Genomic DNA, 27,868 nt, shown 5'->3' with positions numbered 1-27,868 from the left:
TAATGGAAACACCAAATTCCAGCTAATTTGATGGTTAAGATGTGCCAGAGAATGGGATTAACACAATATTTTGCCTTCCTATCTGTTAAAATTCACCTACTTGCTGAAGGAGTCCTGCAAAGCCAGTACAGCTGATGTGAATGATCAAATAAACCCCATGATCCTATGCTCCCCTCCCACATCATCATAATTTAACCTAGTCCTGAAAACTCTTTTTTCCTCCAGGTGGGAATACCTGAGGAGTCAACCCATGGGAAATCCGAACCCAGTGTGGGGTTCCCTAGACAAGGGAAAACATAAAAATCAATGGGGATTAAAGGCTTGTGGGGTGCTGAATGAGAAGATCAAATTCAAACAGACCACTCAGCATCAGCTGATGTTTTAGTAACACTGATGTTTTAGTGGAAGCTGCCCTCCACTTCTCTGCCAACTGAGCCTAAAAAGTATTTCTGCATTGGGTGCCTCCAGTGGTGCTGTTGTAAAGATGAATGTTGCTCAGTGCAGGAGATGAAGAAAGAGGCAAGGGAGGGTGGGATTTATCTCATATTCCAGCCACCCAAAAGTTATATATCTAATCTTAACCAGTCATCTACTCTGCTCCATAAGGACAGGAAACTGTCATGTTGATTCAAATCTTTGGTTGTATCACCAAGAGGATCTTCATTGCAAACCAACTCATTTCAGGCTGAAAATCCATTACATTGCAATTTTCACTGAGTTTCAAGCTGGATGGGATTTAATCTGAAATCTCTGGAATAAAGGATTGCTTCCTTAGGCTTTTCAGCCATGCAGGCACCATCTATTATATCAGTTATCAGGTTCTGACATTTCAGAATCCATGCAAGATAGTTCAAACTTGTGTTTTGTTGCTCTGCATGCTGCTGAAGTAATTAAAAATAGAGAATGTTCTGAAGCCTTTTGCTGGTAATGGTACTTTAAACATAAAAGCTCTCCTTCATCTTTGTTGAAACTATTTGGTTTTGCACTGGTATAAATCACTTGTTCAGCACCAGTGTAATTTTTGGTTTAACATAACACTGGAGAGAGAACAATGTATTTAGGAGGATTTTTTTTTCCTTAGAATTTATTTTCTTTCAGTCAGATCTCTAGGTAATTCTGTTTACTTTTCAATTCCCAGCATTGGTGAGAAACCTATAATGTTCTGATCTTTCAAATATTCTTCACAAAATGCTCCAAGGTCTTTATCTGACAGATAAATCTGTTCTTCTGTTTTATTATTTGTTCAGGCAGAGTTATTCCAAACTAAGAATTTAAACATTGTGTTCCTCACCACAAGTTTAAGCTGAAAGAGAAAGGCAAAATTCAGTTTTTCCTTACTGGGTGAGCTGTCTCAATAAAAATCTAAAATAGAAAATGAATTAAAAATATATGATCCATTAAATGTAACTTCACTGGCTGTTTTTAAGTATTCTGACAATTTTCCAACATCATTCCATTTTAAATAACAGATCATTAAAACAAAGCCATAAGAATGTTATCAGCTGATTTCTAAAGAACAGTGATTTAGGAGATCTGGCTCCTACTGCTAGATATAATCCAAGTTTGGGAAAGACACGTAGCATCTCTGAATCTTGCCAGAGTTTCATAGAAGGATGTTGAAGAACTCTAGCCTGGACCAGTGCCTGCCTCCCAGTATCAGCAGCTCTCAGTCACTGGAAATGCTGAAGGACTACCCTTGACTGATGGAAATAGAGACAGCAATAAATCATAGTGCAGGGATGCTCAGATTTTAAGGATAGGAATCACATTTCACTGAGTTATCTTTGCATCAAGCCAAGAGATTTGTCTGTGAATATACAAACGCAGGCAGTCTTGATCTGCTATTGTGTACTCACAGACAAATCCCTTGGCTTGATGCAAAGATAGTCAGTGAAATGTGATCAATCCCAAGTGTCTTTCAGAAGTGAAGCACCCACACTGTGGTAATCACAAGTCACACCTTGATTACTATCCTGGCTTTCTTCTGTGTTCCTGCCAGACCGCCCATATTCAGGTGTCTGGGTCCGGACCTGAATGCCAATCCTCCTCTTCACATTTGCTTCCCATCAAAGAATCAGAGAACCACAGAATGATGGAAAGGTTTGTTTTGGAAAGGACCTTAAATATCACCTAGATCCTACCCCTGCCATGGGCAGGGACACCTTCCACCTATCCCAGGATGCTCCAAGACCCATCCAACCTGGACACTTCCAGGCATGAGGCAGCCACAGCTTCCCGGGGCAACCCATGCCAGAGCCTCACCACTCTTACAGTTAAGAATTTCTTTCTAACATCTACTCTAACCCTGCCCTGTGTCAATCTGAACCCATTGCCTCCTGTCCTGTCATTCCAGACCCCCGTAAAGAGTCTCTGTCCATCTTTATTGCAGGCTCCCTTCAGCTACTGGAAGGTCACAATCAGGTCACCCCAAAGCCACCATCTCCAGGCTGAACAAGCCCAATTCTCTCAGCTTCAGCAGGGTGACATCCCTCATTCTCCGTGTAAATGGTGGCTGTCTGTCATTAATCTATCACACTGTTTTCCATCATCCTTCCACATAATTCTCAAATGAAACACTTCTGCACTATCTCCCACGGCATTTTTTGCACTCCAGTGAGGTTTCCTCTAATCACCCATGGAGTTACCCCACTGCTTGCCTTGTAATGCTCTGTTCCTGTAGTGGAACCTACAAACCCCTTCAGACACACCAGTGCCCTTCCTGTCAAATTCACCAATGCAGTCCCATTGTTCCTGCACCAAATTTTGTCCTATGTCGTTTGTTTTATAGTTAGATTACAGAGGGGTTTGATTCCTGACCAGTTCTTGTTCTTATGGGCTAATGATGATAATACAAACCCCAGTGTCTACAAGCAAGGGTTAACACTCACACGTTGTCCCTGGTTGGCAAAACTTCCATAAGAGCTAGAGGCCAGGTCAGCCCAGCCTTCCCATTACAGACACTGCTGGAGAGGGATGCCAGGTGCCAGGGACACACACAGAGAATTGAATTTTAAAGACATGACCTGTGCTTAGTCCTAAATGCAGATCAAGAATTCAGGGTGTAACCCAGCTTCTGGTACAGGAAATCCAGGAACATTCTGAGGTTTCATTGCAAAAATCTGCAGTGCCTTTGAACTGCAGTGGTGACAGGAGTACAGCTCTTGCAAGACAGAACACATCACTGGAGAGTTTCAATCTCTGTTCCTCTCCCATCTTCCTTTTGCAATAAGGAACTGCAAGTGTATTTGTGGGAGGTGGGAGGAAAGGGCTAATTTGGTTAGGGGCATAAGATTGATAAACTCCACCCCTCATGAAAATATCCTGTGATTTTTAATAGCCATTTAACCCCCAAAGGATCTAATTTCTCAGGATTTAACTCAGAGGACTTGTTCTGCCCATGGTAAATGGCCAAGCACTCAATAGATCTGCATTAGCTTGGTAATGATCCTTCTGGCATTTGAAATTATGGCTAGACTGATCTGTGGCATATGGCTTAAGCTGCTAAGCCATTGCCTGTTGTCTCTGTTTTTCATTTGACTTGGTAGCTTCCTGAGGTTCTGAATTCATCCTTGAGGATAATGCAAGCTTTTCCTGGCATTGAGTGAGCTGTCATGACTTACCTACATGATATTTAAGAGGGGTAAAGAAGGATTACTCTAAATGCCTGACTTAACCCAACTAAAGTTTGACCCATCACATGATATTTCAGTAATTTTTGGGTGCATGGTTTAGTTATTTGCACATTGCTGACTGTTTACTTTGGAAAGTTTCAGATATTGGAAAAGAGCCAATCTTTAGCCCAAGGTTAGCATAAGCAACAAACAGATTAGTCCTAGTATCTGTCTAGAAGCAGCCTAGTGGCTGGTTTTGCACTGGTTTTGATAATAATAAAAAAAAATTAACTTAAGCAAGTGTAGGCATGAGAAGCAAAAAACCCCTGCTTTTTACAAAATAAACAGTCATGCAGTGCTTTAAATAATTATTTTATATTGACTGCACTAAACTGGGGTGCAGGAAAGTGGGTCTGGCCTCTGCTAAAATAGTTGCTATCATATACTTGTTGCCAGGGGGAGGAAGCAAAGTGTAATTCGATTTACAGTTCTAACATTCAAGTGTTTCCTCCTAGGCAGTGACATGATGCTCCAGAGAACTACAGGCACTTGAGTCACAGGGCTCCAGTTTAGTGCCTGCACTGCCTTCCTGTGTGGCATCACATCACATTCATGGGCTGCAGCAGGAGCACCTTACACCTTTCTTTCATTAGCAGAGGTGTCACTGGACTTCTCAGAGGCTGAGCAGATCAGCAGCAAGGTGTGCTGCCAGTCAGGAGTTGAGGTCTCCTATGCATTCTTCAAAATACCCAAACTCCAGTACATTGTCCCTCTCCGGGTCATCCCACAAGGCAGCTACTGGGGTGTGTCAGTGCCTCCAAATCAGTCATTTCCCCCTCATCACAGCAGTGATCATTTCAGCAGATGTGTCATTAATCACACTGTGGGCCAAAGAAATCCTGGTGAGGAAAGGGAAATCTTCCCAGGGTCACTCCTGTAAATGATGGCACCCTTTTTCTCTCCTGGGAAAGGCACAGCCTGGCTGTGTATCCCACAGGCTGCAAAGCCTCCCCCTGGCAGAGCAGCCCTGCTCAGCAGATCATGGCAGTCACTTACACGAACTTTATCAGTTACACAACACACACACTCATGCAGATGTTGTTTGCAGAACCCTGGAGACGATGCCAGCCAGACACTTGGCACCAAGACCCAATCTGGGAGATGAGGAGCTTTCGAGGCTCATTCCTAACATTCATTATTTTCATATTTAATAAGAAAACTGATGCGACACATCAGGGAGATTGGTCAGTCGGCTAGCATGGAAACTATTAGTGCAAAAAGATGAATAGCCTGGCAGCTAAATGTCTGCAACGCCCACACACTCTGTGGAAGAAACTTAGGGCTATCCATCTGAATTTATCTCATGGTCCCTGGGTATCAGAGCAGTGGTTGAAAGTGGCTGAAACTTTTTACACTGCTTGTTGGCCCATCTGGGCTCTCTGTGGTGAACAGTGAGAGTGTTTAAGGCAGAGTTGTCCCAAGTCTTAAAATCCAGCAGGAGATCTCAGAAAATGTTCAGAAATACTTGTGTGACACAAAGTGTTTCCCTGGGCACAGACCCTCTGGACATCAGTTTCCAAGTGACTGCTTCAAGGGGGGTCCAGGAGGTGGCTGTGTTTAGAAAGTAATTTAGATAAAGTGGGTCCTGGAAATCTTTTTTTGCAAATACTATTTTCCATAGTCACTGTCAGTCACATTCTAGCAGCAATACCAAGAAGAGCCTTCAAAATTTTAAAATAAGAAAAGACTCACTAACAGTGGTCCTTTCTCTTGGACAACTACTTGCATACAAGCCCCAGTTTGAGACAATAAGAAACTCTCAGGTTCATCTTTCATTTTCTTTTATGTTTTTCCTGTTTTTTTTTTTTTTCACTGCCTACACCCCTTGGGCTATATCTACATCAGTAAATAAAATGGGCCATCACACACTGCCCCTGAAAACAGATGGAATGGCTTGTTTTACTGGGATTAAAATTCCTACCTGAAACATGATCACCTCATCTGTGTCTTGCTGACTGAAAACCATCCCTGGCTCTTGCTGCCCACTGAGTCATGCTCAGGTGTGATTTGGAAAGAGTTGCCAGCCACAAGCCAAAACATACCTGAGACAAGCTAACACCAGCTCAGGACAAATCACCTCCTGTGCCCCTTCCAGTCACCAGCACAGATGGGTGGATCTGTGGGTCTGCAACTCAATTCATCTGTTCAACACCAGTAAGACCAGTGGGTATTGAAAAGATTTGCACTCACGTTCAGGAAAATAAAATTTTCCTCCAGCTCTTAGGATGTGGTAAGTCACCCTCAAAGTTGCTTCCTCCCTCCAGTGACTGTAGGAGGAGCTCAGATCACAAGTTTCCACAGGCTGCCTGGCTTTTGGGTGGCTAGAATTTTGTGAAAATCCCATGCTAAAGGATAAAGGGCTTCCTCCATCTTTTAAGCTGAATGATATTAAAACCAACCTCTACTTTGCAGGGAATGAAGAAGTTCTACTTAGAACATATGCAGTTCACTTCTTTCCTGTGAAGTTGCCATATGGCAGGGGAGTGATGGGAAGAAGAAAAATATTGACAGTGATGATATATCTTATTACAGAGCATACGGACCAAATTTTCCTCTCAGTTACACTAGTGAAAATCTGGAGTGAACAGCCTTGTCTTGATAGGAAAATCAGATCAGTCAGTGGATATACAAAGCCAATTATGAGACTGAAACAAAAGCAAACTTGGGAAACATTATGGTATAGTAAAGAAGACATGTGGTAGGATGCCAGAAGACAGGAAGTCATTGAGCCCAGCATGCTTACTCTTCCTTTGAAAAAATCATCCCATCTACAGTAACCACAAGTGGTCAGGATCTTGTTTTATGCCTGAACTTGGCAAACTGAATGAAAGCTGCCCAAAAACATCTGTTCTGGGTTCCAAACATTTATATAGCCCTTTGTTAGAGTACCAAAGATGGCATTGCATCAATGGAGGGGAAGCCCTGCAGAAGAAAGCAGTTCAAGGAAGCTATAGGGAAAAGTCCAAGATTAACACAAGACCTGCAATGTTTTACACATCAATAACTATCACTTATTTCTTGCTGAACATCCAGCTGATTAAAACTTCAAACTGTATTTGACAGACAAAACCAGAAACTGGTCCAAGAAGAGAGACCATGGGTGCACTCCCTATTCCATACTATTTAGAATTTAGTATTCTGTTCAAAATTATTTAGAAATACATAGTGGGCAAATTAACAGCAAAAGATGCAGCAATAGTCCTGTTTCTCTACTATGTTGAAGAGACATAAAATCAAATACATAGCTGAGAAGACTTCAGGAAATATAATGCATATTTAGCAAATAATAGTTGAGTTATTTGAAACTTAGTTTTGCAACCAGCTAGTGAAAGGACTGTTTGATTTTTTTTATCTTTTCCTGACTGTGTAAGATAATTAGAAAGATACAGATTTTTGGACCTAAATGGCAGGATGATACCATTTATGTAAACTAGAAGAAGTAAACAGTGCATGAAACTCAGCCAGACAAATTGAAAAAAATGAAAACTGAAGTCAAATTGCCACCTGTAATTCAGCACAAAAAAGAGTTAAAGAAAATTTGATAAATAAACTATGTATTATTTTTTTTGGAGGCCTCTGAAGACTGAATTCTTGCAAACAAGTTCAAAGACAAACTATAGCCAACTCAATGTCCACAGTTTCTTTGGAGCCAGCATGGAACATTTGGCTAGAAAAAAAGCAGTGCCAACTACCCAGTGCAAAGCCTATACTTTAATTTGCAAAAGCAAAAAGCTGTGATTTATACCTCCAAAAGGAAGAAGTTTTTAAAAAGGGATCTAACAGTACATTCTGTGTAGGTTTATTATTTTGCCAACAGTTTGTGGGTTGGATGATGAGGTACGTTCCTGAAGATTACACATCACCATTTTTTTAAACAAACAAAACAGCAGGCAAGATCAAAATTCCCCTAAAGCAGAGGCAGTCCTTGTGAAAGTTCAAGGCTTTTGTGGCTCTCCCTCAGCTCCTTTAAAAAAAAAAAATGAAATTCATCAACGAAGAGCATTAATCAGCTTTGGCTCACAGGCGGCATTTTTGCTTCCAGTTGTGGACAATTAGAGGCACAGTGTCAACTGGTCATTAATTAGGTTGTGTAAAGCTCTGTGGACACCAAAAATTTCACATGAAGAATGGGACTGTAACATGTGGACATGTCCTGGTTTCTTCTCCTTTTAAACCAAACAGTTTGCTAGTTCAGAGGAAAAGGTGCAGAATAAATGGACGCTGGAAGTAAGGAGTGTGGTTCCACTGACAAAACCAACAGACAATTGAAAATCAAGTGGAGTCAATGGCGTGTTGTTAATTCATGTGTTCAAACCTGGTAGCATGGCTAAGGGAAGGGCGTCTTGGTCTCCACAAATATCAACTGATGAAATTTAAAATTAAGATTTATGACACTACTGCCATCACAAGCTTGTCCAACAGGATTTCTTCTGGATTAATAAACCATCAAAACCACCTTAGTGCTGGTCTTTAGTAGGTGATACATAAATTTCTTTTTGATAGAGCCTCAAGATATCATTCAAATTTTGACCAGATGTAATGGTTAAAAATGGGATATTGTTTCTCAGAGAGAAATCTTTTTCATGGTCATGACTTCCCCTAGCCACCAAACGCCTGTTCTAAGGCTGCAAATTAAAAGTCCCAATAAATATATTATCATTGTGCAATAAAATAGCTCTGCCAAAAAGACAAAAAAACAAAACAAAGCAAAAAAGCAGCAGCATATGAAATCCTAAGGGATGTCATTCCTTAGCCTGAAAAATATTGCTTCTTGATGAGAAAAAAGGCAGTCATAAGCTGCACATTGTTAGATTATTCTTCTGGGTTTCTTGGCAGTCAGTCCGGAAAATCTATTTCTTCAGTATAAATATATATATAATCTTAGTTAGAACAACATAAATTAGAGAAGCAAAAAAAACCCCAACATAGCAATTCCAGATATCTGTTGTAGTGCTAGGCATAGTCTTCCAAACCCTAAAATGTGTGTGGGACTTAAGAACACCACTACGCAATTGCCACTCTCTTCCTGAGATGTGGCTGCCCATTTATAAATCAATTTTGTTTGTAAACTTCATCTCCTTTGGCAATACCAAGCACTGAAGGCATTCAGGAAATATACAGGTACTTTTCTCAAGGTTTAACTCAGTATAAATGAAGATGCATCCTTATTAAAATCTCAGCCCTGCTCACAGTTTTTCTCTGCTAAGCCTCATACTTCATGAATCTTTGCTATAACTCTCAAGTTGGTTTCCATGAGGACTCTCTTCTCTAATGTTTTTTGTTCCTAAAAAGATGGTAACATTTCAGCTTCTGCTTCCTGGGGAAGGATTTTGCAAAAGTATTATAAAGGCAGAAAATACCCCATGAGCTTCCAAAGTGTAGGTAGCAAGAGTATTTATTATTATGCTGGAAGAAAAACAAAAGGGGTATAAAAAGTGATTCACAAGGACACAAAACCAGTCTGTTATTCAGTGGAAGGAGGAAAAGATGCCTTCCATGGACATATCATGGCATTTTATTTCTATCTGTCTTCTCTTCTATATTCTTTGGGTGGGATACCAGATGAGGTAAATGCAGTACAGCTATTATTAGGTTCATCTGAAAGATGGTAATTAAATAAAACAGAAAAGTGTAGCACACCAGGGTGATGTATACTTGTAGCAATGCATGTGGCTGACCAGTCTTCATGGCAACTTGATTTTTCTTATGTGTTTGAATTTCAGCAACTGCATCTTCTGCCTTCATTTCCTTTCTTCTTCTTTTTTTTTTTTTTTTCCTATTCAATTTTGTATTGTTTTCTGGGATCTTTTAAACCAATATTATGCCCCACTGACAGATTTTCCTATAGGAATGTGATAGCCATCAAGAGAACAATATCATTTGGATGAAAAAAGACTCCCAAAGGAGTCCCTTAAGAGCTAGAAATTCTATAAACTTCCTACTGAAAGGTAACCCAACTTGTGATTTTGTCTCTTAAAGTAAAATATTAGGGATGCTTTATAGATTTGAAACATTTTTCATTATGGAAAAGAAAGGATCACTGTCTTCTTAGGCTATCAATATATATTTGTGAGGCAGCAATAATTCTTCCAGTGAATTTCATGTTCCCATTTAAATGTTTTCACTTTTTTTTGAGCAAAGCAAGAATTTCAGAATGACACGACAGGGATGAGATCTAAAAATAAAATCTCTTGGCAATTGTGTTAAAATAAGTATTGTTACTAGCTTGATGTAAATAGGAGGAGAACCATTTCCTAAAAATGACTTCTATTGCCTCTGGGCATAATCACCCAGGTGGAGAAATGGCACCTGCTCTTCTTTAAGTCATTTATCATTTCTGTGGGGGAAAAAAATCTCTGGAGAGCACATCCTTATCTGTAGGGAAGAGGTCAGTACTGCTCTATTCCTGTCTTTGGTATGCCTGCATAACTATTTGGTTGATGGTGCAATAAGAATTATTGCAAGTAAGAATTATGAAACTCGTGGACAATGATGCCTTTAAGTCTTGCAATTAGCTGTTTCTTGCTCTGACACCAAACTTCTGGCATTAGACCTCTCTGCACCTTGGTTTATTCACCTGTGAAACGAGGGGATACTGATGTCTCTTGTAAAACTAGTCTGAGATTTACTGCTGAAAAGCACCTACCTACAAATTAGGCAGAATATTTAATAGCATATGTAAAAAGAGCACAAACTCCACTGGCTTGTAAATTCTCATTTGGGAGACGCACTCTTGTGACATTCACTCCTGTCTGAGCTTGACTAAAAGTGGTCATTTTACCTGAGACTGACAGAGATTTTAAAATTTTACTTGATTTTCAGGACATCTCTTATTCCTTGAATTAGGCACTTTACATTCCCCGGGGGCAAATGTAAATTCTACTTTGAGAATGTCATAAGACAAAAAGACGATAATCACAGAATCATAGAATGACTTTGGTTGGAAGGGACCTTAAAGCTCATCCAGTCCCAGCCCCTGCCCTTCCACTGTCACAGGTTGCTCCAAACCCCATCCAACCTGGACGTGGACATTTCCAGGGATCCAGAGGCAGCCACAGCTTCTCTGGGATAATTAAAGAAAGTATGATGCTTACTAGATACAAAAAGATGTTGGAAAAATGAGTATCCTCCTGTGTGAAGGGTCAATACAAAAGGGCCCTTTATTGGGCCATCCTGTTTAGTGGAAAGAACACTGCACGAGGGCCAGCCAGCAATGCTGGGATTCCTCTCACACACTGTCAGGAGCAAAAAAAAACCTGTGCAGGAGATCTACTGGTAGGATCACTCCAGCCATCTGGATGGACCTTCAGCCACCTCCTCCTGAGGCCATTTCTTCCTGATGACAGTGGAGTGACAGCATCCCCTGGGTGTTCAGTGACATCACCTACACTTACACAGTTTAGTTACAGATGCTCGCCCTCCTGTCTCTGCCCTGTAGCCTTTACCTGTGTTTCATATAGCAGTGGAAGCAAAGTGCTTGGTGAGTAAGTTTATAATATTTTTTCATGAGGAATTTACATGTAGGTGTAATATGACTGGGAACCTAATGAGCTACTTTGTAATTTGATGAGACAGTGTGACCTGCCAAGGGACTTAGCCCAAGGAGTTTTGTGTGCTAATCTGATGCTAAGCACAAGGAGGACTTCAGGGATATCAGCTTCTCCTGGGTACCTTGCCCACTGTTGCAACTGCATGGCTATAATTAACATCAATCATGCCAGAGAAATGGAAGACCAAAAGCTACCTGGGGGACTACTGTGCTGAGAATGAGAACCTGTGCTAGCCAACACTGTCACTGGGGAGTAATTAGGTCCTCTGCAAATCCTAGTAGGAGTTTCACATCTCCAGCTGGCACATCTTGCTTAAACCTTGAGTATGAGCTGACTGAGGACTCCACTAGAGATGGTTTAATACTGAGTGTTAATGAAAAGGAGAGAGCTGCCAGCACTTTGGACAGCATTCTTGGAGTGAGAATTAATCCCTCTTCCCTGTAATATTTTAACTAGTGTTAAAATCAATACCATCCACATCTTAAGTATTCATGATTCATGATGAATCAGGGGATGTAGCCACCCTGTGCTCTGCTCAGGTAGGGTGTGAAAGTGAAGTAGAAAGTGCCATCAAGTCATAATAGTACACTTGGTTTGTAAACCCCACTTCATTCCCTATGTTTCAAAGCCTTACTGGTATTAATTAATTAAAACCTTGCCACAGCTCTATGAGTTGGGCAAGGGCTATTATCTCATTCCATCAGCCAGTGAATGTGGAGACCCTGAAGGCCACATTGAGACTGTCTGCTTTAGGCACTCAATTTATTCATTGCAACATCTAAAATAAAATAGGTGCTTGGCTCCAGCAGGATGATTCAGATCTCTTAGGGCAGGTGCCTATGCAGGCAAGGCAGTGACAGATGCCTCTGAAGTAGGACCCAAGTGATGTTCACACGTTTCTCCATCAACAGAACAGAGAGCTGTAGGCCTTTCATGGGATGATTTAATGTGGTTACATGCAACCACTCCAGGCATAAGCACTAGGAAGTATTATTCTCACAAGTGTGGCTGGGTAATTGCTTTATTCAAGGCTCAACAGTGTGCAAACCTGCTTATGTGGGAATCAAAATACAAATTCCCCTCTGAAGGGCAAGCACCTGGGCTGTGGGATAAGTGGGAGGAAGCACAAGATAGTAATGATTTGAGCACTTATCTTGAAAATAGAAACGTAGAGATCTAAGCTGTCCAGACCAAGGGCCCAGCACTTCCTATTGCCCCAGCTATTCCAGGAGACAGGTAAGGCTGGAGTGGAGGCACTAAGGTCAACAACTCAACAACCAGCAGTGCAGGATGCAGAAACTAGAGAGACCAACCCAGTAAATAGGGAGGTCTTTTGCTTGTAAGGCTTCTATTGCAGAGCTCTATCAGATAAATGGCATGAATTGAGTTAGCAGGGGAACAGTCCTTCCCTGGTGACCCAGACTTAGCTGCCACTTAGGAATGCCTGGGTGCTTCCACACTGCCAGACTGACATGTCTGGCATGTCTCCTGTATCCTGGTACCCAGGTCCTCCACACTCTGCAGTTATTAGCTGGCCATTAGGGAGCCATTTTTTCCATCTGAGAGGAAAGCTGGGCATGGCAAAGCTGACCTGTGTGCTGCAGGTTCTGTTCCAGGCACAGCCTGGTCAAGCACCACACAGCTTTGTCTCTTTACCTGGTGCAATATTGCAGTGTTAGCCTGAAGCCTCAAACCCCAAAAACCCTCCTGTCACTCCCCAGAGCACACAGGAAGCACATGGCTGCAGAAAAAAAAATCATTTTGGCATCTGTACTAGGAAACAAACAAACAAAACCCAAACACAAACCCCCAAACCTACAAACCCAGAAATACTTAGAATTTTTGTACCAGGTCTACAGGGAGATGATGTCCAGTGGCGATCAGGACCAAGTGTTGTGCAGTGTGGATGATTTGCCAGCTCCAGCTGCTAGCAGCTCTTAGCTGTGTGAACAAAAACCAGCCTGCATCAAGCAGTTCAGAGACACAGACTGCGTTTCTGCTTTGGACCACATAAAGAGTATGAACATGCTCCACATTTCTCTTGCTGAAGTGTTTTGTGCTAGCTCGATATCCCCTGAAAGTGGTGGATTTGGTCAGATTTTTGCTTAATGAGGTGGGTCCTTTTCCACACCTTTTGAGATATTAGCAGCCTCATACCCACTTGTGAGTCATGATGGACTGTCACAGGCTGTCAGTCACTGAAGACAAATAAAACCAAATGCTTTTGTGTTTAAGCTCCTCTCAGGCCTAAAACACACTGTCCAGATTCACATGTAACATTCAGTTTCTCTGGAAGGCAGGTTCCTCTTCAGATGAAACAGACTGAGCCATTCCCTGGGACTTAGACACTTCTAGTTCATTCTCACGGGAACTTAAGTTGACTCATGAATGGTCTAAATCACATTCACTGACTTCTTCAAGCTATGCAGTATCTCAGGAAAAGAACTGAGAAAACGACTCATGAGTTCTGAACCTGGGCTTGAGCCTGATTTATTACCATTTTTACCTGCTAGGGGTTTCTTTGATCTCAGCAAGACTCTTCACTGATTAGCAGCAGAGAAGGAGAATTTGGGTTAATGCATGCTCTACCCACTCTTTAACATAAGAGTGGCTCCTATTAGCTCTTTAACAGTTTTTCTTTTTGTGCAAGAACTTGCACAGCTGACTTGGCTAAACTTTTAATGGGTGCGCTTCTTATGTGGGAGGAAATGTTAAGCACTGCTTATTGTTACTTAGAATTACACACCCAAATGCCATAACTCCATCCAGAGTTCCCAGGCTACACTACTATATCACAAATAAGATCTTCCTCACCGCCTAAAGTAATGTCATGATGCAGTGTAGGAGCCAAGGAATGCTGGGTTTGCAAAACACACACATTGCTTCAGATTGCAATGAATTCATTTAAGAGGAGATCAGGCAGCAAACCATTAATTTCAGTGCAATATATTTCCCTGCTCTACTTGTTTACCGAGATGTTGTCTCAGCAGATCAAATCAATGAAATTACAGCAGTGCACTGACAGCAGCCAATATCTGCCTAGTATCTTGGGGAGGCATCCCTTTATCAACTGCTTCCAGCTTTTGCCTGACACAAACACCTCCACTGTTTTGTCTGTTCTGCTGGAAATAGGAAAGTTAAAGTTTTCCAGCATAACTGGCTGAGTCAGGAGCTCCTGTGGGCAGCCAAGCACAGGCACACATATTGACTGCCCTGCGAGCAGCAAACGCAGCCCCACCGTGCCAGAGGAGGTGTGCTGCCCTCCCTGGCGGAGGCCACGTGTAGGGCGTACAAAACTTACACAACTCCACCCTCAGCTGAGGTGGGAAACTTGTTCAAAGTGGTTTTGAGGTTTTGTTAAGAAGCAAAACAGGAAATCTGCACGAATTTGGAGTTTAACTATTTTTTTTTTTAAACTTGTTGCTCTCCCAGGCTTTTTTTTTTTTCTTTAATAAAAATTAAATAAATATCTGGATGACAACCTTTCTGCAACTGACTTCGTCCCTAGTTTTTTACTGGTGCAGATGAGAATTCAGGCAGCAAAGACACCCTATAGTAGTCCTGGGGGGTTTTTTTGTTTTTTTTTCTTTCCTTTTTTTTTAGCAAACCAAGCAACTCAATGGCTGTGTCAACTTACTTAAGTGCTCTTTATGCCAACTAATCACAGCTGGCACAAAAAACAACGCTGACTATTGCTCCCTTTCCTGCCTACAGTGGAGGCGGGCAAGGCCAGAGACACAGAGCTGTAATGGCAAGTCTGTGCCATCTGGAGAAATTCTGTATCCTCAGCTCAGCTGCTTGGGACTGAATTCCCTCAAAAGATCAATGAAGAGGACAACACCAGAGGGGTAAAAACACCAGAATAAGCCTTCCTGAGCCAACGGCTGACCCACATACCCAGCACCACTACCACTGCTCAGGGCATTTGGTGCCCCTGTCCCTTCCTTCCTCAACTTTCTCTCTGGTAACTATGAAAACCACAAAAGCTGGTTTAATAGCCTGCAGTAGTGTGAGCCCTCCCCAGCCCTGAGAAAGCTATGGTGAAACCACCAAGTTTCCCCATGAGATGGGGATGGGAATGTTACTAATACTGACCTCAATGTAGGTAGGACCTAATCGCAATAAAAACTGCATCAGCAACACCACAAGCTACTGAGCTTTGTGGTACATTGCTGATTCATATTCTGTGACACTCTGCTGAGCAAACTCTACCCAGGTGTCTCCAAAAGTGTGTTTTCTGTTCTATGTAAGGCTGATTCTAGGTCAGATTCTCTGAGGAGATAGTCTGTTGTCATTCACAAGCAACTGCACTAAGACAAGTCAGTTGGTGTAACTCAAATTGGTTGAGCTGTATTTTGCAGATGGGAGCCCAAACAGCTCCTCACAATTTTCTCCCAGTTTATTTAAGCTGCCTCTGTGCGCTGCACAAGGCACAAGCAACATTTTCGCCGCCGCTCCAGCATCACTCTGACGTCAGCACTTTGATTTGATTTTCTGTCACTGTTCTTACAGATTAAATTTCAACCAGTGACCCACAGCTTGATAGCTCATTAGCAAATCCCTTGGAGCCATCCAGTCCTGCCCTTGCTTGACAGTTAACTCTGCACTGCACATACTCCTGAAGCCTCCTGAAGACTGCGCTGCACCATGAGAGAGCTGGGTCAGACTCAGTGCAGCTGCAAAAGCCGATGGGGATCCATGCCCAGGTGCATGTTTTCAATGACAAATCACTAATGATTCTTATTATGAGTTCTTGGGTCTTTTCAAGTCATTGAGGTTGTATAAAAACTCCTCTATGGACAGCCAAAGATTTTATTTCCCATCCCTCCCCTCAGTCCTTTCTCTCCAGGGGAACTATTCTGACTTCCTTCTTGTTGAGTCCTTAAAACAAGACATTCTTTCTCCTTTTCTTGTTCAACATCATTATTACAATCATGCCGACTGAGCCCTTTCAAGTTTTCTCTTGCTGTGACACATGGATATAAAACTCCTGGAAGGCAGTGGGAATGGAGAAGCAGCCTTAGATCCTGTTCTGGAGGTCAGAACCCAACTCAATTTTGCAGCTGAGTGGGTCAGGATGGAGGCTGCTCTGAGTGCCTCAGGACCCCTCTCATTGACAGATGCCTTAAGTTCAGATTTTCCTATGCCCAGCTTTGAGTCAGACTGATCAGCAGGTTCGTAGCAAAGGTGCAGCCATGGTTCTGTTTTACCTCCTTCATGCATCCAAACAGGCCTTTTGGCTTGCACCTACACTATCAGTGCCAAGAAACAGCATTGTGTACAGTCCAGAGCTAAAGCAAACAGGCTTCCCTCTAACTCAAACTGCCACTTACACAAGTACCCAGGCTGGCACTATCAAAGTCTTAACAGACCCACTCCCTCTAATCTAAGAAAATCTTAAAAGTGTTGAATCAAGGCTATTATCAGCACCTGGCAGGTTGAACACAGACAGAATGACCCTGGCATGCCCAGTGTCCTGCTCTGGTGTGCCACTGTGGATGGAACTTTCCAGCCTCACACTATCCTTTTGCCTCAGCAGATACTCCACTCCTGAAGTCAACCTCCCTAATTTCAATGGGGAGACGCTTGATTTATGCTGGGCTGAGATGAGAATCTGGCCGTGGTTCTTTATCGCCTTTTAAAGCCAAGAGCCCAGCAGAGGCCAATTGTGTCTGACGTGAAGCAGCTGCACACCCAACGTGGAATCTGCACAACTTCATAAACTAGCAGTGGTCTGAATAAAAACTTCAAACAAGATGTTCTGGCATTGGCCAGAGAGAGTGAAGATAAATAGCTGGGAGACTCTAAGTTGTGAAGGAAGAACTGCTTGACTGTTGGACAGAGAGCAAAGTAAGAAGCAGAAATTAGGCAGGGTGCTGGGAGTCTTGTAACACTCCCAAAAAGCAAAAGGGTCACAGAATTTAATTTGATTAATTCATCGCTGGTCTAAAGGACTTTGTACTGAGCCTCAGGCAGTGCAATAAACATACAATCATTAAGAGAGGAAATAAAAGTTAGGTTAGGTGATAAATAGTCCTGCTTCCTCTCCCACTCCAGCTTCCCTCCTGTTTCTTCTCTCCTTGGTCAGTGCAGACACTGGAAGCAACACAGTAAATCAAGAGGTAGCCTTAAAACAACAACAACAAAGACAAAACTCACTGTATTTAAATTGCCATAGTCAAAACACTTTCAAGGAAAGATTTGCTTCACTTTCCCCATCAGCAGCATGCCCCTTTAGGATACACCGTGGGCAGAAAGGAGCAGCAGTTGTGCTGGCTTCTCTCCTCTCCAGAGGACTGATAGAATACTTAGTGGAAAACAAGGACATTTATTCTAAAGGGGCAGATAATGCTTCTGGAAGTTGTTTCAGTAGTTTGGATTTGCTTGGTTTCTTTGCTTTCCTAAACATTCAGGGTCCTAAACAGCTGTTTTGATGAATGTAACTATTTACAAATAATGTTTTGGGTTTTTTGGGTTTTTTTTTAAAGCTCTGATGGTAACTTTTATGGGCCAGATGGCACAAACACTCATCCTGTAACTGTACAGGGTCCCTCACCACGGGACACACTGGGAGGAAAAAACCCTACTAAAACTGGGGCTCGGAAAACTTTTGCAGCTGCTGGAAGCTCTGTAGGAGCCTGGGGTGTCTGAGGAAACCCCAGCAGAGGCAGAGCTGGGGAAGGGGAGGGTGACTGATAGCCCATACACCCTCAGTCAGTGAAGCTCTTCCCTGGCTCATCTCCCCTCCACTTCAAGCACTGCCATGGGTCTAACGCTGCATTCACTGGGCACTGGTGAGTATCAGAGCTCACTGCGGCACTCTGTGGCAGGAAACTGCTTTTATCCCCTTGACTCACTCCAACACTGAGGTTAACTGCAATTAGGACTTTTTTTTCTGCAGTTACATGAGAAAACTAAGACGTGGAAGATGGGCCTGAAAATCCTAAACCATACACTAATCTGTCTCTGAATTTATGCACGCAGTGCCATGCAAAACACAGGCCATGTTGAGTCAAATCTTTGCTATTGAAGAAATCCAGGTGACTTATTTATGTGTTTTTCTGGATATCTATTCAACTTCCTGCATCACAAGATATTCACTTTTCCTCTCTTGTTTCAGTGTGCAAAGGTTTATCCACAAGTATATATGCAAGACCCAGCCAGAAACAGGCATTTATTTTATGTCTTTAAGCTGGTCAGGAGAGAGAATGTTCATCACATGATGTTCATACAAACACAGAAGCATTAAAGCTGGAGAAGGCCTCTAAGATCACCAGGTCCAATCATTCCCCCAGCCCTGACAAGGCCCATCACTAAATCACCACTTTTGCATGTTTTTGGACACTTCCAGGGACAATGACTCCACCACTTCACTGGGCAGCCTGTTCTAATTCTTAAAAACATTTTCAGTGAAGAAGTTTTCTTCATATATATATCCAATCTAAACATCCTCTGAAGCAACTTGAGGCCATTTCCTCTCTTCCTATTGTTTGTTACCTGAGAGGAGAATGACCCCCACCTGGCTGTCCCTCCTGTCAGGGAGTTGTGGAGCGCCTAAAGCTCTCCCTTGAGCTTCCTTTTCTCCAGGCTGAGACCCCCCCACATCTTCCTCAGCCCCTCCTCATCAGACTTGTCCTCCAGACACTTCTCCAGGTCTGTTGCCTTTCTCTGGACCTTCTCCAGCACCTCAACACCCTTCTTGCCACGAGGGACCCAAAACAGTGGGTCAAACTGCATGGTCTTGCTGTTTCCACTCTCACTGAAATAGTGCATTCACTGAAGAATAATGAACTAACATTGTGATTCCAGGCCTATGTAAAGTAATAAATTACTTGTGGAAGGTATTATCATATGAAAAATCAGAAAAGTTTAATTAATAAGGCAATTGGCTAACACTCTTTACCTACATCTGCCACATACATTTAGAACAAATATGCTTATCCACTACTGAGATACTGATCCCTTCTCAGTGTAAAACTGTGACTGATCAGGGCTAAAGCTGATACTGATTCCTTCATGAGTGAAACCAGCCCTGTACAGAACACATGAGGAGGAAAGGTCAAGTCAGAAATTCAAGCCAGAAGAAATTTAGTAAATAGCACTGCTGGACAATGAGGGGGGAAAGTCTGGGAGGCTTGTAGGTAAGTTAAGCATTAATTTATAAAGCATATTTTTCATGCTAGCTATCCAGCATTCAGAGACTGATGATTACTGCTTTCCTAATAGCTGCATATGATTAACTTTATATTCCTGTAAATATACTATGCATGGTGTCTGTGCTGTATCTGATAAAACCAATGCTCTTCCTAGCTGATCTTTGAGCCGTGATACCCAACATGCAAGCAAGGCAATCTTTGTTCATATAATAATTGTTTTTAAAAAAAAAACCAGGAGGCATAAATAGTGTGACAGTAAGGTAGCACAGACCTTGATTAGTCTCACTACAGAGAAAAGCAGCAATGTAGCCCTGCATATAGCAACTCTCAACCTCTGCTTCACCTCCAGCTACATCCTGGCCTGCAGTGATGGTAACTAGGACATAATATGACAGGTTGTGCATGCAAATTGCCATCTTATCCATGCATCTTAAAAGGTTAAATGTGCTTTTCCTCATTATTCCACCTGAGGAAAAAGGTAAGAGACAAACAATTTTGCTTTTTTTTTTTCTGTGGGATGAGGCATTGAGGCTGCTCCTGAGCAATGGAAGTCTCTTCTCCAGCATCATGAAACAGGCAGACACATGACAAGGAGATGTGGAGTTTGCCACAAGGGCCTCTTTAAAACAGCTCTACTCTCAGTCTCCCCAGCCCAGCTGCAGCACCAATCTGTGACCTCTCCCTGGGTCCCTCACCTGGGGCTTCAGTAACTCCTGAAAAGCAGACAAAAGGCTCAGCCATCCAGCTGTGCACAGTGCCTCAGGTCACACAGTGCCAGAGGGACTCCAAGACTGTTTTGCAAGCGTTTTGAGGTGTACCTCTGACTGGGGGATGGAAGGAGTCAACCGAGCCAATGCTTGGTGCACACAGCTTAACAGCTCAGTCTAGGATGTGCCCAAGCATCTGTGGCAAGACAGGATCTGAAACACTTGCTGCTGTATTCTTGCCTGTAGGTCAGGCTAATGCCACTGGAATAGTCTTCAGCTAAATAGAAAAGCGCTGTTAAATTAGTTTTGATTAATTAGTCTTTCTAAATGCAGGAGGGTTGGATGAGCACAAGAAAAAATTATATGCTAAAATAATTTTAGCAAAAATAACAGTTTCAGAATAAGGCACCAGGACGCAACAGTACATGAGGAGTGGGTGGGAAGAGTTATTAACTTGCTGTTATGGAAGGAAGCAACACCATCTTCTCCAGAACAATGGTGTGGAAGCAGGCCACTGGGAAATTAGCCACATGCACTATCACTGCACATTTAGCACAAAGTGGTCCCAGCAGATGTACAGATGTACATTGGCTCAAAGCTCACGAGGTCTCTACTGAAGAATGGCCAGTGATAGTCCAGGCTGGTGCAGGACAAGAAGTGGACTTTTGTTGTGACCAACCAGCGTAACTGGTGACATTCCCTTAATGGGTCCATTCACTTTGGGCACAGATTTCTACATCAAATTCTAGAACCATGGAATAGTTTGGTTGGAAGGGACCTTTAAAAGTAATTTATTTCCAAATCTCCTGGGCTGAGCTGGGACACCTTCCACTAGCACAAGTACTGAAACTTCAACCCAGTCCATGAACAATTCCAGGAATGGGCCATCCATAATCCACTTCTAGATAGTAAAATCATACCTAGGCTTAAAGATCATACAACAGGACTGTTTTCTACCATAAGCAGGACCACTATTTATCACCAAGGAACACCAAATTTCTCAGAAATGGCTAAGTGCTGTGACAACGGAGAAAAAAACCATAAATTATCGACAGTGCAATGGTACCTGCAGCTGCACACCACACTGAAACAAATTGCAGTGCCTGAATCACCAAAAAACCATAAATGGTTCTCTCATCCATCTCATCACAGATATATCTACTGAGTGTGGGTAGGTTTTGCTACATATTTTATCTCCAGAAGAATGCAATGAAGTTGCAAATGGCACTACTGAGCACACCAAAATGCCACTGCAGCAGAGATAAGACTGAAATTGTGATATAAATCTAATTTCAGCTTTCATCAGAATATTCAGGATGCCTCCTCTTATCTCTGTTATATATTATTTTTAGCTTGTGAAAGATGATAAATACTGAAAGGAAAGAGCAATCAGGTTATGGAAGTTGCCTCCTGGGATGGACATATATGTTCCCATAGGGCTTTTTTTATTTTTTTCTTTTATTTCTCTTATTTATTTCTTTTATATTTCTCTGATTAGTCAATCTCCTCAGGGAAATGCAAGGTGAGTTAGGAGGAAGAAGGTGAAGGTTATCATGGAAGAGAGCAATCCTCCCTCTGTGGGAACTGGTTAAATAGTTATGGCTAGACTCAAGTGCAGACCTCTGCTGGGAATCCCAGAGAAGGTCAAAGGCAGAGAGGAAAAAAGCTGCACTGAGATCTTAGGCATTCAAAAGCAGACAGATGTTTCTAGGCTTTAATGAGCAGTCTTGGCTCCAGGCCTTTCTTGGCAGAGCTGTTTAGTTTTAGTATTTTTCCTTGTAGTGCAAGGTATGGCTCTGGTTATCTGGCTCTGCTTAGCTAACTGCTGATGATTTTTCCATCTAAATAATAGCATGACAATGAAGAAATAGATTAATAATCTGAGAGCTGATGGATTAGGTCATAGGGAATGCTGTGCGCCTGTAATCACGAAGAGCAGAAACTAAATAAAAATAATAATTTCAGTTTAAACAAGAGCTAGTTTAAAAAGTTTAAACTGCAAATCTTATGGCACTCACATGACAAGTTCTAGCCCTCCATCTTATACATTTATTGTCATGGGGAATAAACTGAAGGAAAATAACATAAAATCGACTTTTTCTTTACTAATTCCATCTTCAAATCAGTCTGGTGGGGATCATGCCCCTACTTTGGAAACTAATTTGAGTTCAACACTCTTGGGAATTTTGACAGTTTGCTATGCTTTAGTGAAATATATTGAAAATTACAGATTTAGCAAACATCTTCTGTTCAAAGAGCAAAAAGGCTACAAATGCAAAGGCTGTGAACAAACTGTGAAAAATGTGAACTTCCATTAAAAACAAAATTGAAAAATAAGCTTGTTAAACACTTTGAAGCCTTTTAATCGTATGTGCCAGAACCCAACTTCCTTAATGAAATAGCCACTGCAGCATTTGGTGGAGAATACCTTTTTTCCTTGTCAGGCATGTTGCAACTCTGATGTTCAGAGACTTATTTAAATCTCCTTTCCTATATTTTTGGATGTATCATTTTTCTGATGTCACAACTGGTCTAATATAATGTGATATCATGAATGGGAATGTTTTCTTGGGGTAATCTGTCATTTCAGACTGCTTTTTACTACTGTATTTCAGATTCTGGTTTCGGTGAAGGAATTGGAAATGTTTAGGTGGCTTAAGCATGAGCATCTTTGAAACTCAATCAGTTAAAAGTCAGTTTAGAGCCCTACATTGGCAAATATAAATTCTCTACTCCTGTGTTCTCAGTTAATTTTCTTTTAATTTTGAAGGCTATCAGCTACTTCTCTTTGAAGCTCTTTTTTAGCACATCAGAATCTCATCCACTGCCGGCTGGTTCAGAAAAGCTCACCCCTTTCCAGAGCTAAGTGTGAAATCTGCTTTGTGATAAATATCTGATGGTGTAGAAGCGCTGGGCTTGCTCCCAAGCTAAATTCATTTGTAATGCACCAAAACACCTGCCTCTGTGTCATCACAAAAGCAGCTCCCTATTGTAAAGTACAATTCAGTCTCTCAGACAAGACTCAGATTCCCTTTTTCCCCACTCTGCAGGAGAGGAACAGATGTCCTTAGCAGCTGAAAGGAGCTTCCTCCCTCTTCATCTACCCAGCTTATATTTCCAAGTCATGAGACCTAAAACTCTTCAGAGTCCATTGGAGAGGGTTTGTTTCCATGACACCAGTCCCTTCCCACAGCCACTCAATGCTCAGGATATTTATTTTACATGACACCTGCAGACTGGAAGTGACAGATTTACATTAGGGGTGAACCCAGGATCTCCAAATAGTCAGCCCAGCCATCACCATGGTGGATGCCTCTGGATCAGCAGTAGAACACATTAATGGGACACAGCTTCACACCTTCCCACCTGTCTGGTCCACCCATCAACAAATGGGTTTTGATTGCTTTACGGGCCAGAGCAGAGACTCTCTGTTCTTCTCCCAATTGCTGGACAGTGACTTTGATCATGTGATGTTAGACACTGATTAGAGGGATGACCACCTTGCCAACAAGTATTAAAATTGCTGCTGTTGCAGAATGCAATGGTCAGATTTTAAGAAGAAGTGCAACAAGCAATGAGTGATAGGTGAAGCAGGACAAATATTTATAAAAGTGCTGTGTAACAACTTGAAGACTTGTAAAACTTTGGGCTTTCTTGTTGATCTCTCCTAAGTTTGGATGAAGAATGACAATCAGTTACAAAAGCCAGAGAAGTAATTAACTCATAAATGTATTTGCTGTAAATGGTGAGTCCCTTTTTGTTCAGCATTGAAATTTAAGGACAGTAAATAGTCAAAGTAAAATAGAATAAAACAAAGATTACCTGAAGAGGCTGAAGAATCAAAAGTACTTCTGTCCTTCCTATTAGTCTTGAAGGGCTGAATGTCCTTTTCCCTGTAAGTTCCAAAGCCTTCAAAGCTTCTTCTTTTATTCCCACTTGCATCATTGTCCCGCTTCTCACTTGAGGAATTTATTTCACCAAACATGTCCAGGGACTCTGACCTTCCATTACTCTCAGTATTACCAGAGTATCTCTTTGTGCAAGAGTCAATGGGATCACTGCTTGAGTCACTTTTATCTTTACTCTGTGACCACTGCTGGGCATCAGAAAGTGATAGCGTAGACAGCGTATCCACTTCAAAGTTACTCTTTGAGCCTTTGTGCCCGGTTTCACAATGCTGGTGCTTCTGCTTCTCCTTGTGCTTGCTCTTCTCGTTGAGCAAGGACAGGTCTTTGTCTGAGCCACTCAGCCTCTCGTTGATGGCGTGGCTGGAGAAGCCAGTGGACTTGCTAGCAAAGAGACCACTCAGATCTTCGTGAGTCCCCAATATCCGCTCATCCTTATGCTTGTGCTTATGTTTGTGTTTCCTTTTGTGAAGTCGGCCACTTGAAAGGCTTGCTCCTCCAACCTTCGGAGGAGCCAAAGAGGACTGCATGTCTCCAAGGCCCATTCCCACAGGGGTTTGTAGGTGCACTCCGTGTTTTGCTTTGTGTTTGGCAGTGGTGGACATCTTCATATGAGAGCTTGCATGGAATTGGGGTGGGGGCACGGTAGGTCTCATAAATGGGGAAGCCGCTCCAAGCGTGTGAGACAGGTACAAAGGAGCTGGATACTGACCGTAGTAACCAAGATTCATCATAGGCATTGATGTGTAAGGCATTCCATAGGGTGCATAGTAACTCCCACTGGGAATAGGGTAACCGAACCCTTGTAAAAAAGGCACCTTTGTCATGGTGTCATTGGTTTTGGCAGGTCTACCACGCTTCTTCTTAGACTTCATATCAGAGGTCCTGCGAAGATAGAGCAATGGGTCATACTGGATATATGGCACAGGGTAGTAGTGATCAAAATTAATCCTGAAGATGCTGGGATATGGATTTTCATGATAAAATGTATAACTTCTATGGGAAATCCTGAACACTTGAAACTTATTGATGAGTTCCTCAAGGTCTGCCAGAAACTGGAGGTCATCTCTGTTCTGCAGGCTTTTCCTTTTCCTCTTGTGCTTTGGCTTTTTAATACTTTCGTGAGAGAGAAAGTTATCCACAATGAGATGCTTCTGCCGGTGACCATGCCTGTTCTTTGTGCTGGTGTCAGATGGGATAGCCTCTGGATTGTCCAGGGTGCAGAAATCAAAGGAGTATCTCCGGCGGGATTCTGAGCTTTTCTCGGCTTGGTCAGAGGTACTGTTGTTGTCTGTACCTATCCCACTGTCACTCGGTATGGTTTCCTCGCTGTGAGACTCGCTCACTGGCGACAGCGTGACTTCTTTCAGAGAACCTATTTCACAGAGGTGAGAAGGTGAGTTAGCCATTAGCCTGGGTGGAGACAGCTTCCATGTTCCACTGTGCATTCCTTTCTGGGTTTTTGTAGGAAGAGCACTGATAGGTTGAAGATTTGGCATAGTTTTTAACTCTGAAAAATTAGTTTCAGTGCTTGCAGGGCTGAGGTTGCCGTTGATCCCCACTAATTGTGTTGAAAGCGGATGAATAGCTGCTGGTGACGATGCCACAAGTGACTGCAGGTTGGAAGGCACTGCTGGGTTTTCTGGCTGGCTGGAAACAGGCCTTGAGTGCTTGATGGCTGTCTTAGGTTCTTCCGTCTGAGGCTGCAGCTCTGCCCTTGGCTTTCTGCCCCGTTTTTTACCAATGTAGATAGTCCCCCTCTTGCTGACATTGATCTGCTTCCCTAGCCTGGCATCAATGGTGGTCGGCCCAGCACTAGATGGTGGCTGGACTTTTGCTTTCAGAGCTATGCTGCTGGAGCAGGAGGACAAGATCTGATTGAGAATGTTCTTCCTCTTGAGGGTTTTCATTTTATTAATGGTCTTGATGGTCTTCTTATCCAAGACCCCAAGTTTCCCGACCTTTTTGTGAAATTTGAGTTCACTGATGGACTTGTCCTCTCCTGGAACCATCTGGGCAAACTTGGCCAGATTCCTTCTCCTCTTCCTTTTCTTTGTTCCTGGAAATTCACGATTGATTGGGCTCACTGGGCTGGTGGAGGTCCCCTCATGAATGGTTTCAACAGTGAGCAAAGGCTGTTTCTTTGGTCGTCCTCTTTTTTTCTTGACAGGTGTGATCACAGTAAGACTGTCTGTATTGGTATACAGAGGGCTGGATGGTGTGATGGGATAGGCTGAAGGAGGCTCCACCATCAGCTTCTCAGACGTCGTCAGGGAGGTTTCCCGAAGAATAGATTTAGGTTTGCTGCAGGTCCACCGACGCTTAGCTGCATGTTTGGGGTGCTGGATGTCAGGTAATTTGCCAGCTGTGGAAAGATTGGTGGGTAGGAGAGTGGATGTCACAGGTAGAGGTTTTCTGGGTCGGGCAGCACTGTTGGGGGATGCTTTGTCTGTGAAAACACCACTGTCAATTGCTACTAAGGGGGACTCATTTTCAGTCACTTTCCCTGGCTTTGTGGCTCGAAGATCTTTTTTACTCCCCTCTGGTTGAGAGCTGGTCCTGTTTGCCATTTCACTGCTCAAAGCAAGCACAGAAGGCAGGCTTTTCTCCTGGATAGTTTTCTCTATGGAGGATTTAATGGATTGCCTCTTTTTCCTTTTGTGGCCAGACACATCTGTTGTCGGAGACTTTATTGGGATAGTAATTCGTACGTGATTGGTGTCACTTTCACAAGTGCTGGCAGAAACGGGATTCTGCTTCGAGGGTGACATATCCAACATGCTGTCCATTGAGTAAGACTCCTTTTTCCCTTCCATGCCATCATGGGATTTGCTGTCAAATGCTTTCTGAGCGCTCTTTACCCACTCCATATCTGTGGTTTGGATGGTTTGGCTCATCAAGTCCTTTTTGCTGGACTTCTTCTTCGTACTTCCAGCAGGCTGATCGGGGGCCTCCAGCTGCACAGCTCCCTCTTGATCTCCAAGAGGCAAAAGCCCATTGCACTCGGAGGCACTGCTCGGCTGGGCGGCCGTGCTGATGCTGCTGGGTGATGGAACGGTGCTGCAAATCGCCAGCTCTTTACTACTGACTGACAGCTGCCCCCACGAGCTGCTGCTGCTGCTGCTGCAGGACTTCTTGGCCTGGGATTTGCTGTAGGAAACTCCTGGCTCCAGGGCAGAGACCTTGGTGGCACTAATTGCTTCTCTACTGGGCTCTGTGTTGATGAAGCAGCTCTGAGAAGCGGGTCCAGTGTCGGAGCTCGCTGACCAGTCAATGTGGTGCTGGTTGCTACTTTTCTGCTGGTGTTTTGATTTTAAGGTGTCACTGGTGAAGTCTTGTTGGAGGCCCGGATCATAGTGCAGAGCAGAATGTTTTTGTGGCCTGTCATAAACCTGGAAGGGAGCAGAAAATAAACAGGAAAAAATAAAATTAGTTTAGCAGCCCATTCATAACCACTGGTTGCAGCTGTTTATTTATGCAGTGAATAACAACAATGACTTTGTAAGAGTTAGGAACCTTTATAAAATCTTCCTATACTTGAGCCAAATTTGCATTTAGATTTCATGCACAGTAAACAAGTTTTGTTTGGTTTCCTTACTCTAAAAACAGTGGAAATATTTCTATAAATGCGAAATTGCTAAGGGAACATATTCTATTGATTTTTAATTTAAAACACAAGTGAAATATCCCCTTTCAATGGATGAATGGCGCAACTCAGCCTCCTGGTGAGAATGCCTTTTTCCTGAAAAATAATCACACACAGAACTTGAGGCTCAACAGCAGCAATTAAACTCATTATTGTAAACAAGAAAACTGAAAAATTATCTTGGAAGTTGTAACAAACAAGAGGAAAACCCATGGGTCCACTTCCCTATGAAG

General features: G+C 42.7%; 1 protein-coding gene across 2 annotated transcripts in view; it reads right to left on the bottom strand.

The window, feature by feature from the left end:
• The window catches only part of SETBP1 (SET binding protein 1), a 267,152-nt gene that overhangs the window by 55,896 nt on the left and 183,388 nt on the right, over positions 1 to 27,868 (bottom strand). For both annotated transcript variants that reach the window (XM_041469580.1, XM_041469590.1), the window contains one exon: positions 23,907 to 27,381. In XM_041469580.1, the coding sequence (XP_041325514.1) occupies positions 23,907 to 27,381 (3,475 nt within the window). The remainder of the gene's footprint in view (positions 1 to 23,906; positions 27,382 to 27,868) is intronic.

This window comes from Pyrgilauda ruficollis, unplaced genomic scaffold (assembly GCF_017590135.1).
Source record: "Pyrgilauda ruficollis isolate IOZ18807 unplaced genomic scaffold, ASM1759013v1 scaffold104, whole genome shotgun sequence".
NCBI classification, from domain to species: domain Eukaryota; kingdom Metazoa; phylum Chordata; class Aves; order Passeriformes; family Passeridae; genus Pyrgilauda; species Pyrgilauda ruficollis.
The sequence above is the reverse complement of the archived record's forward strand: the minus strand, read 5'-3'. Positions and strand labels throughout refer to the sequence as shown.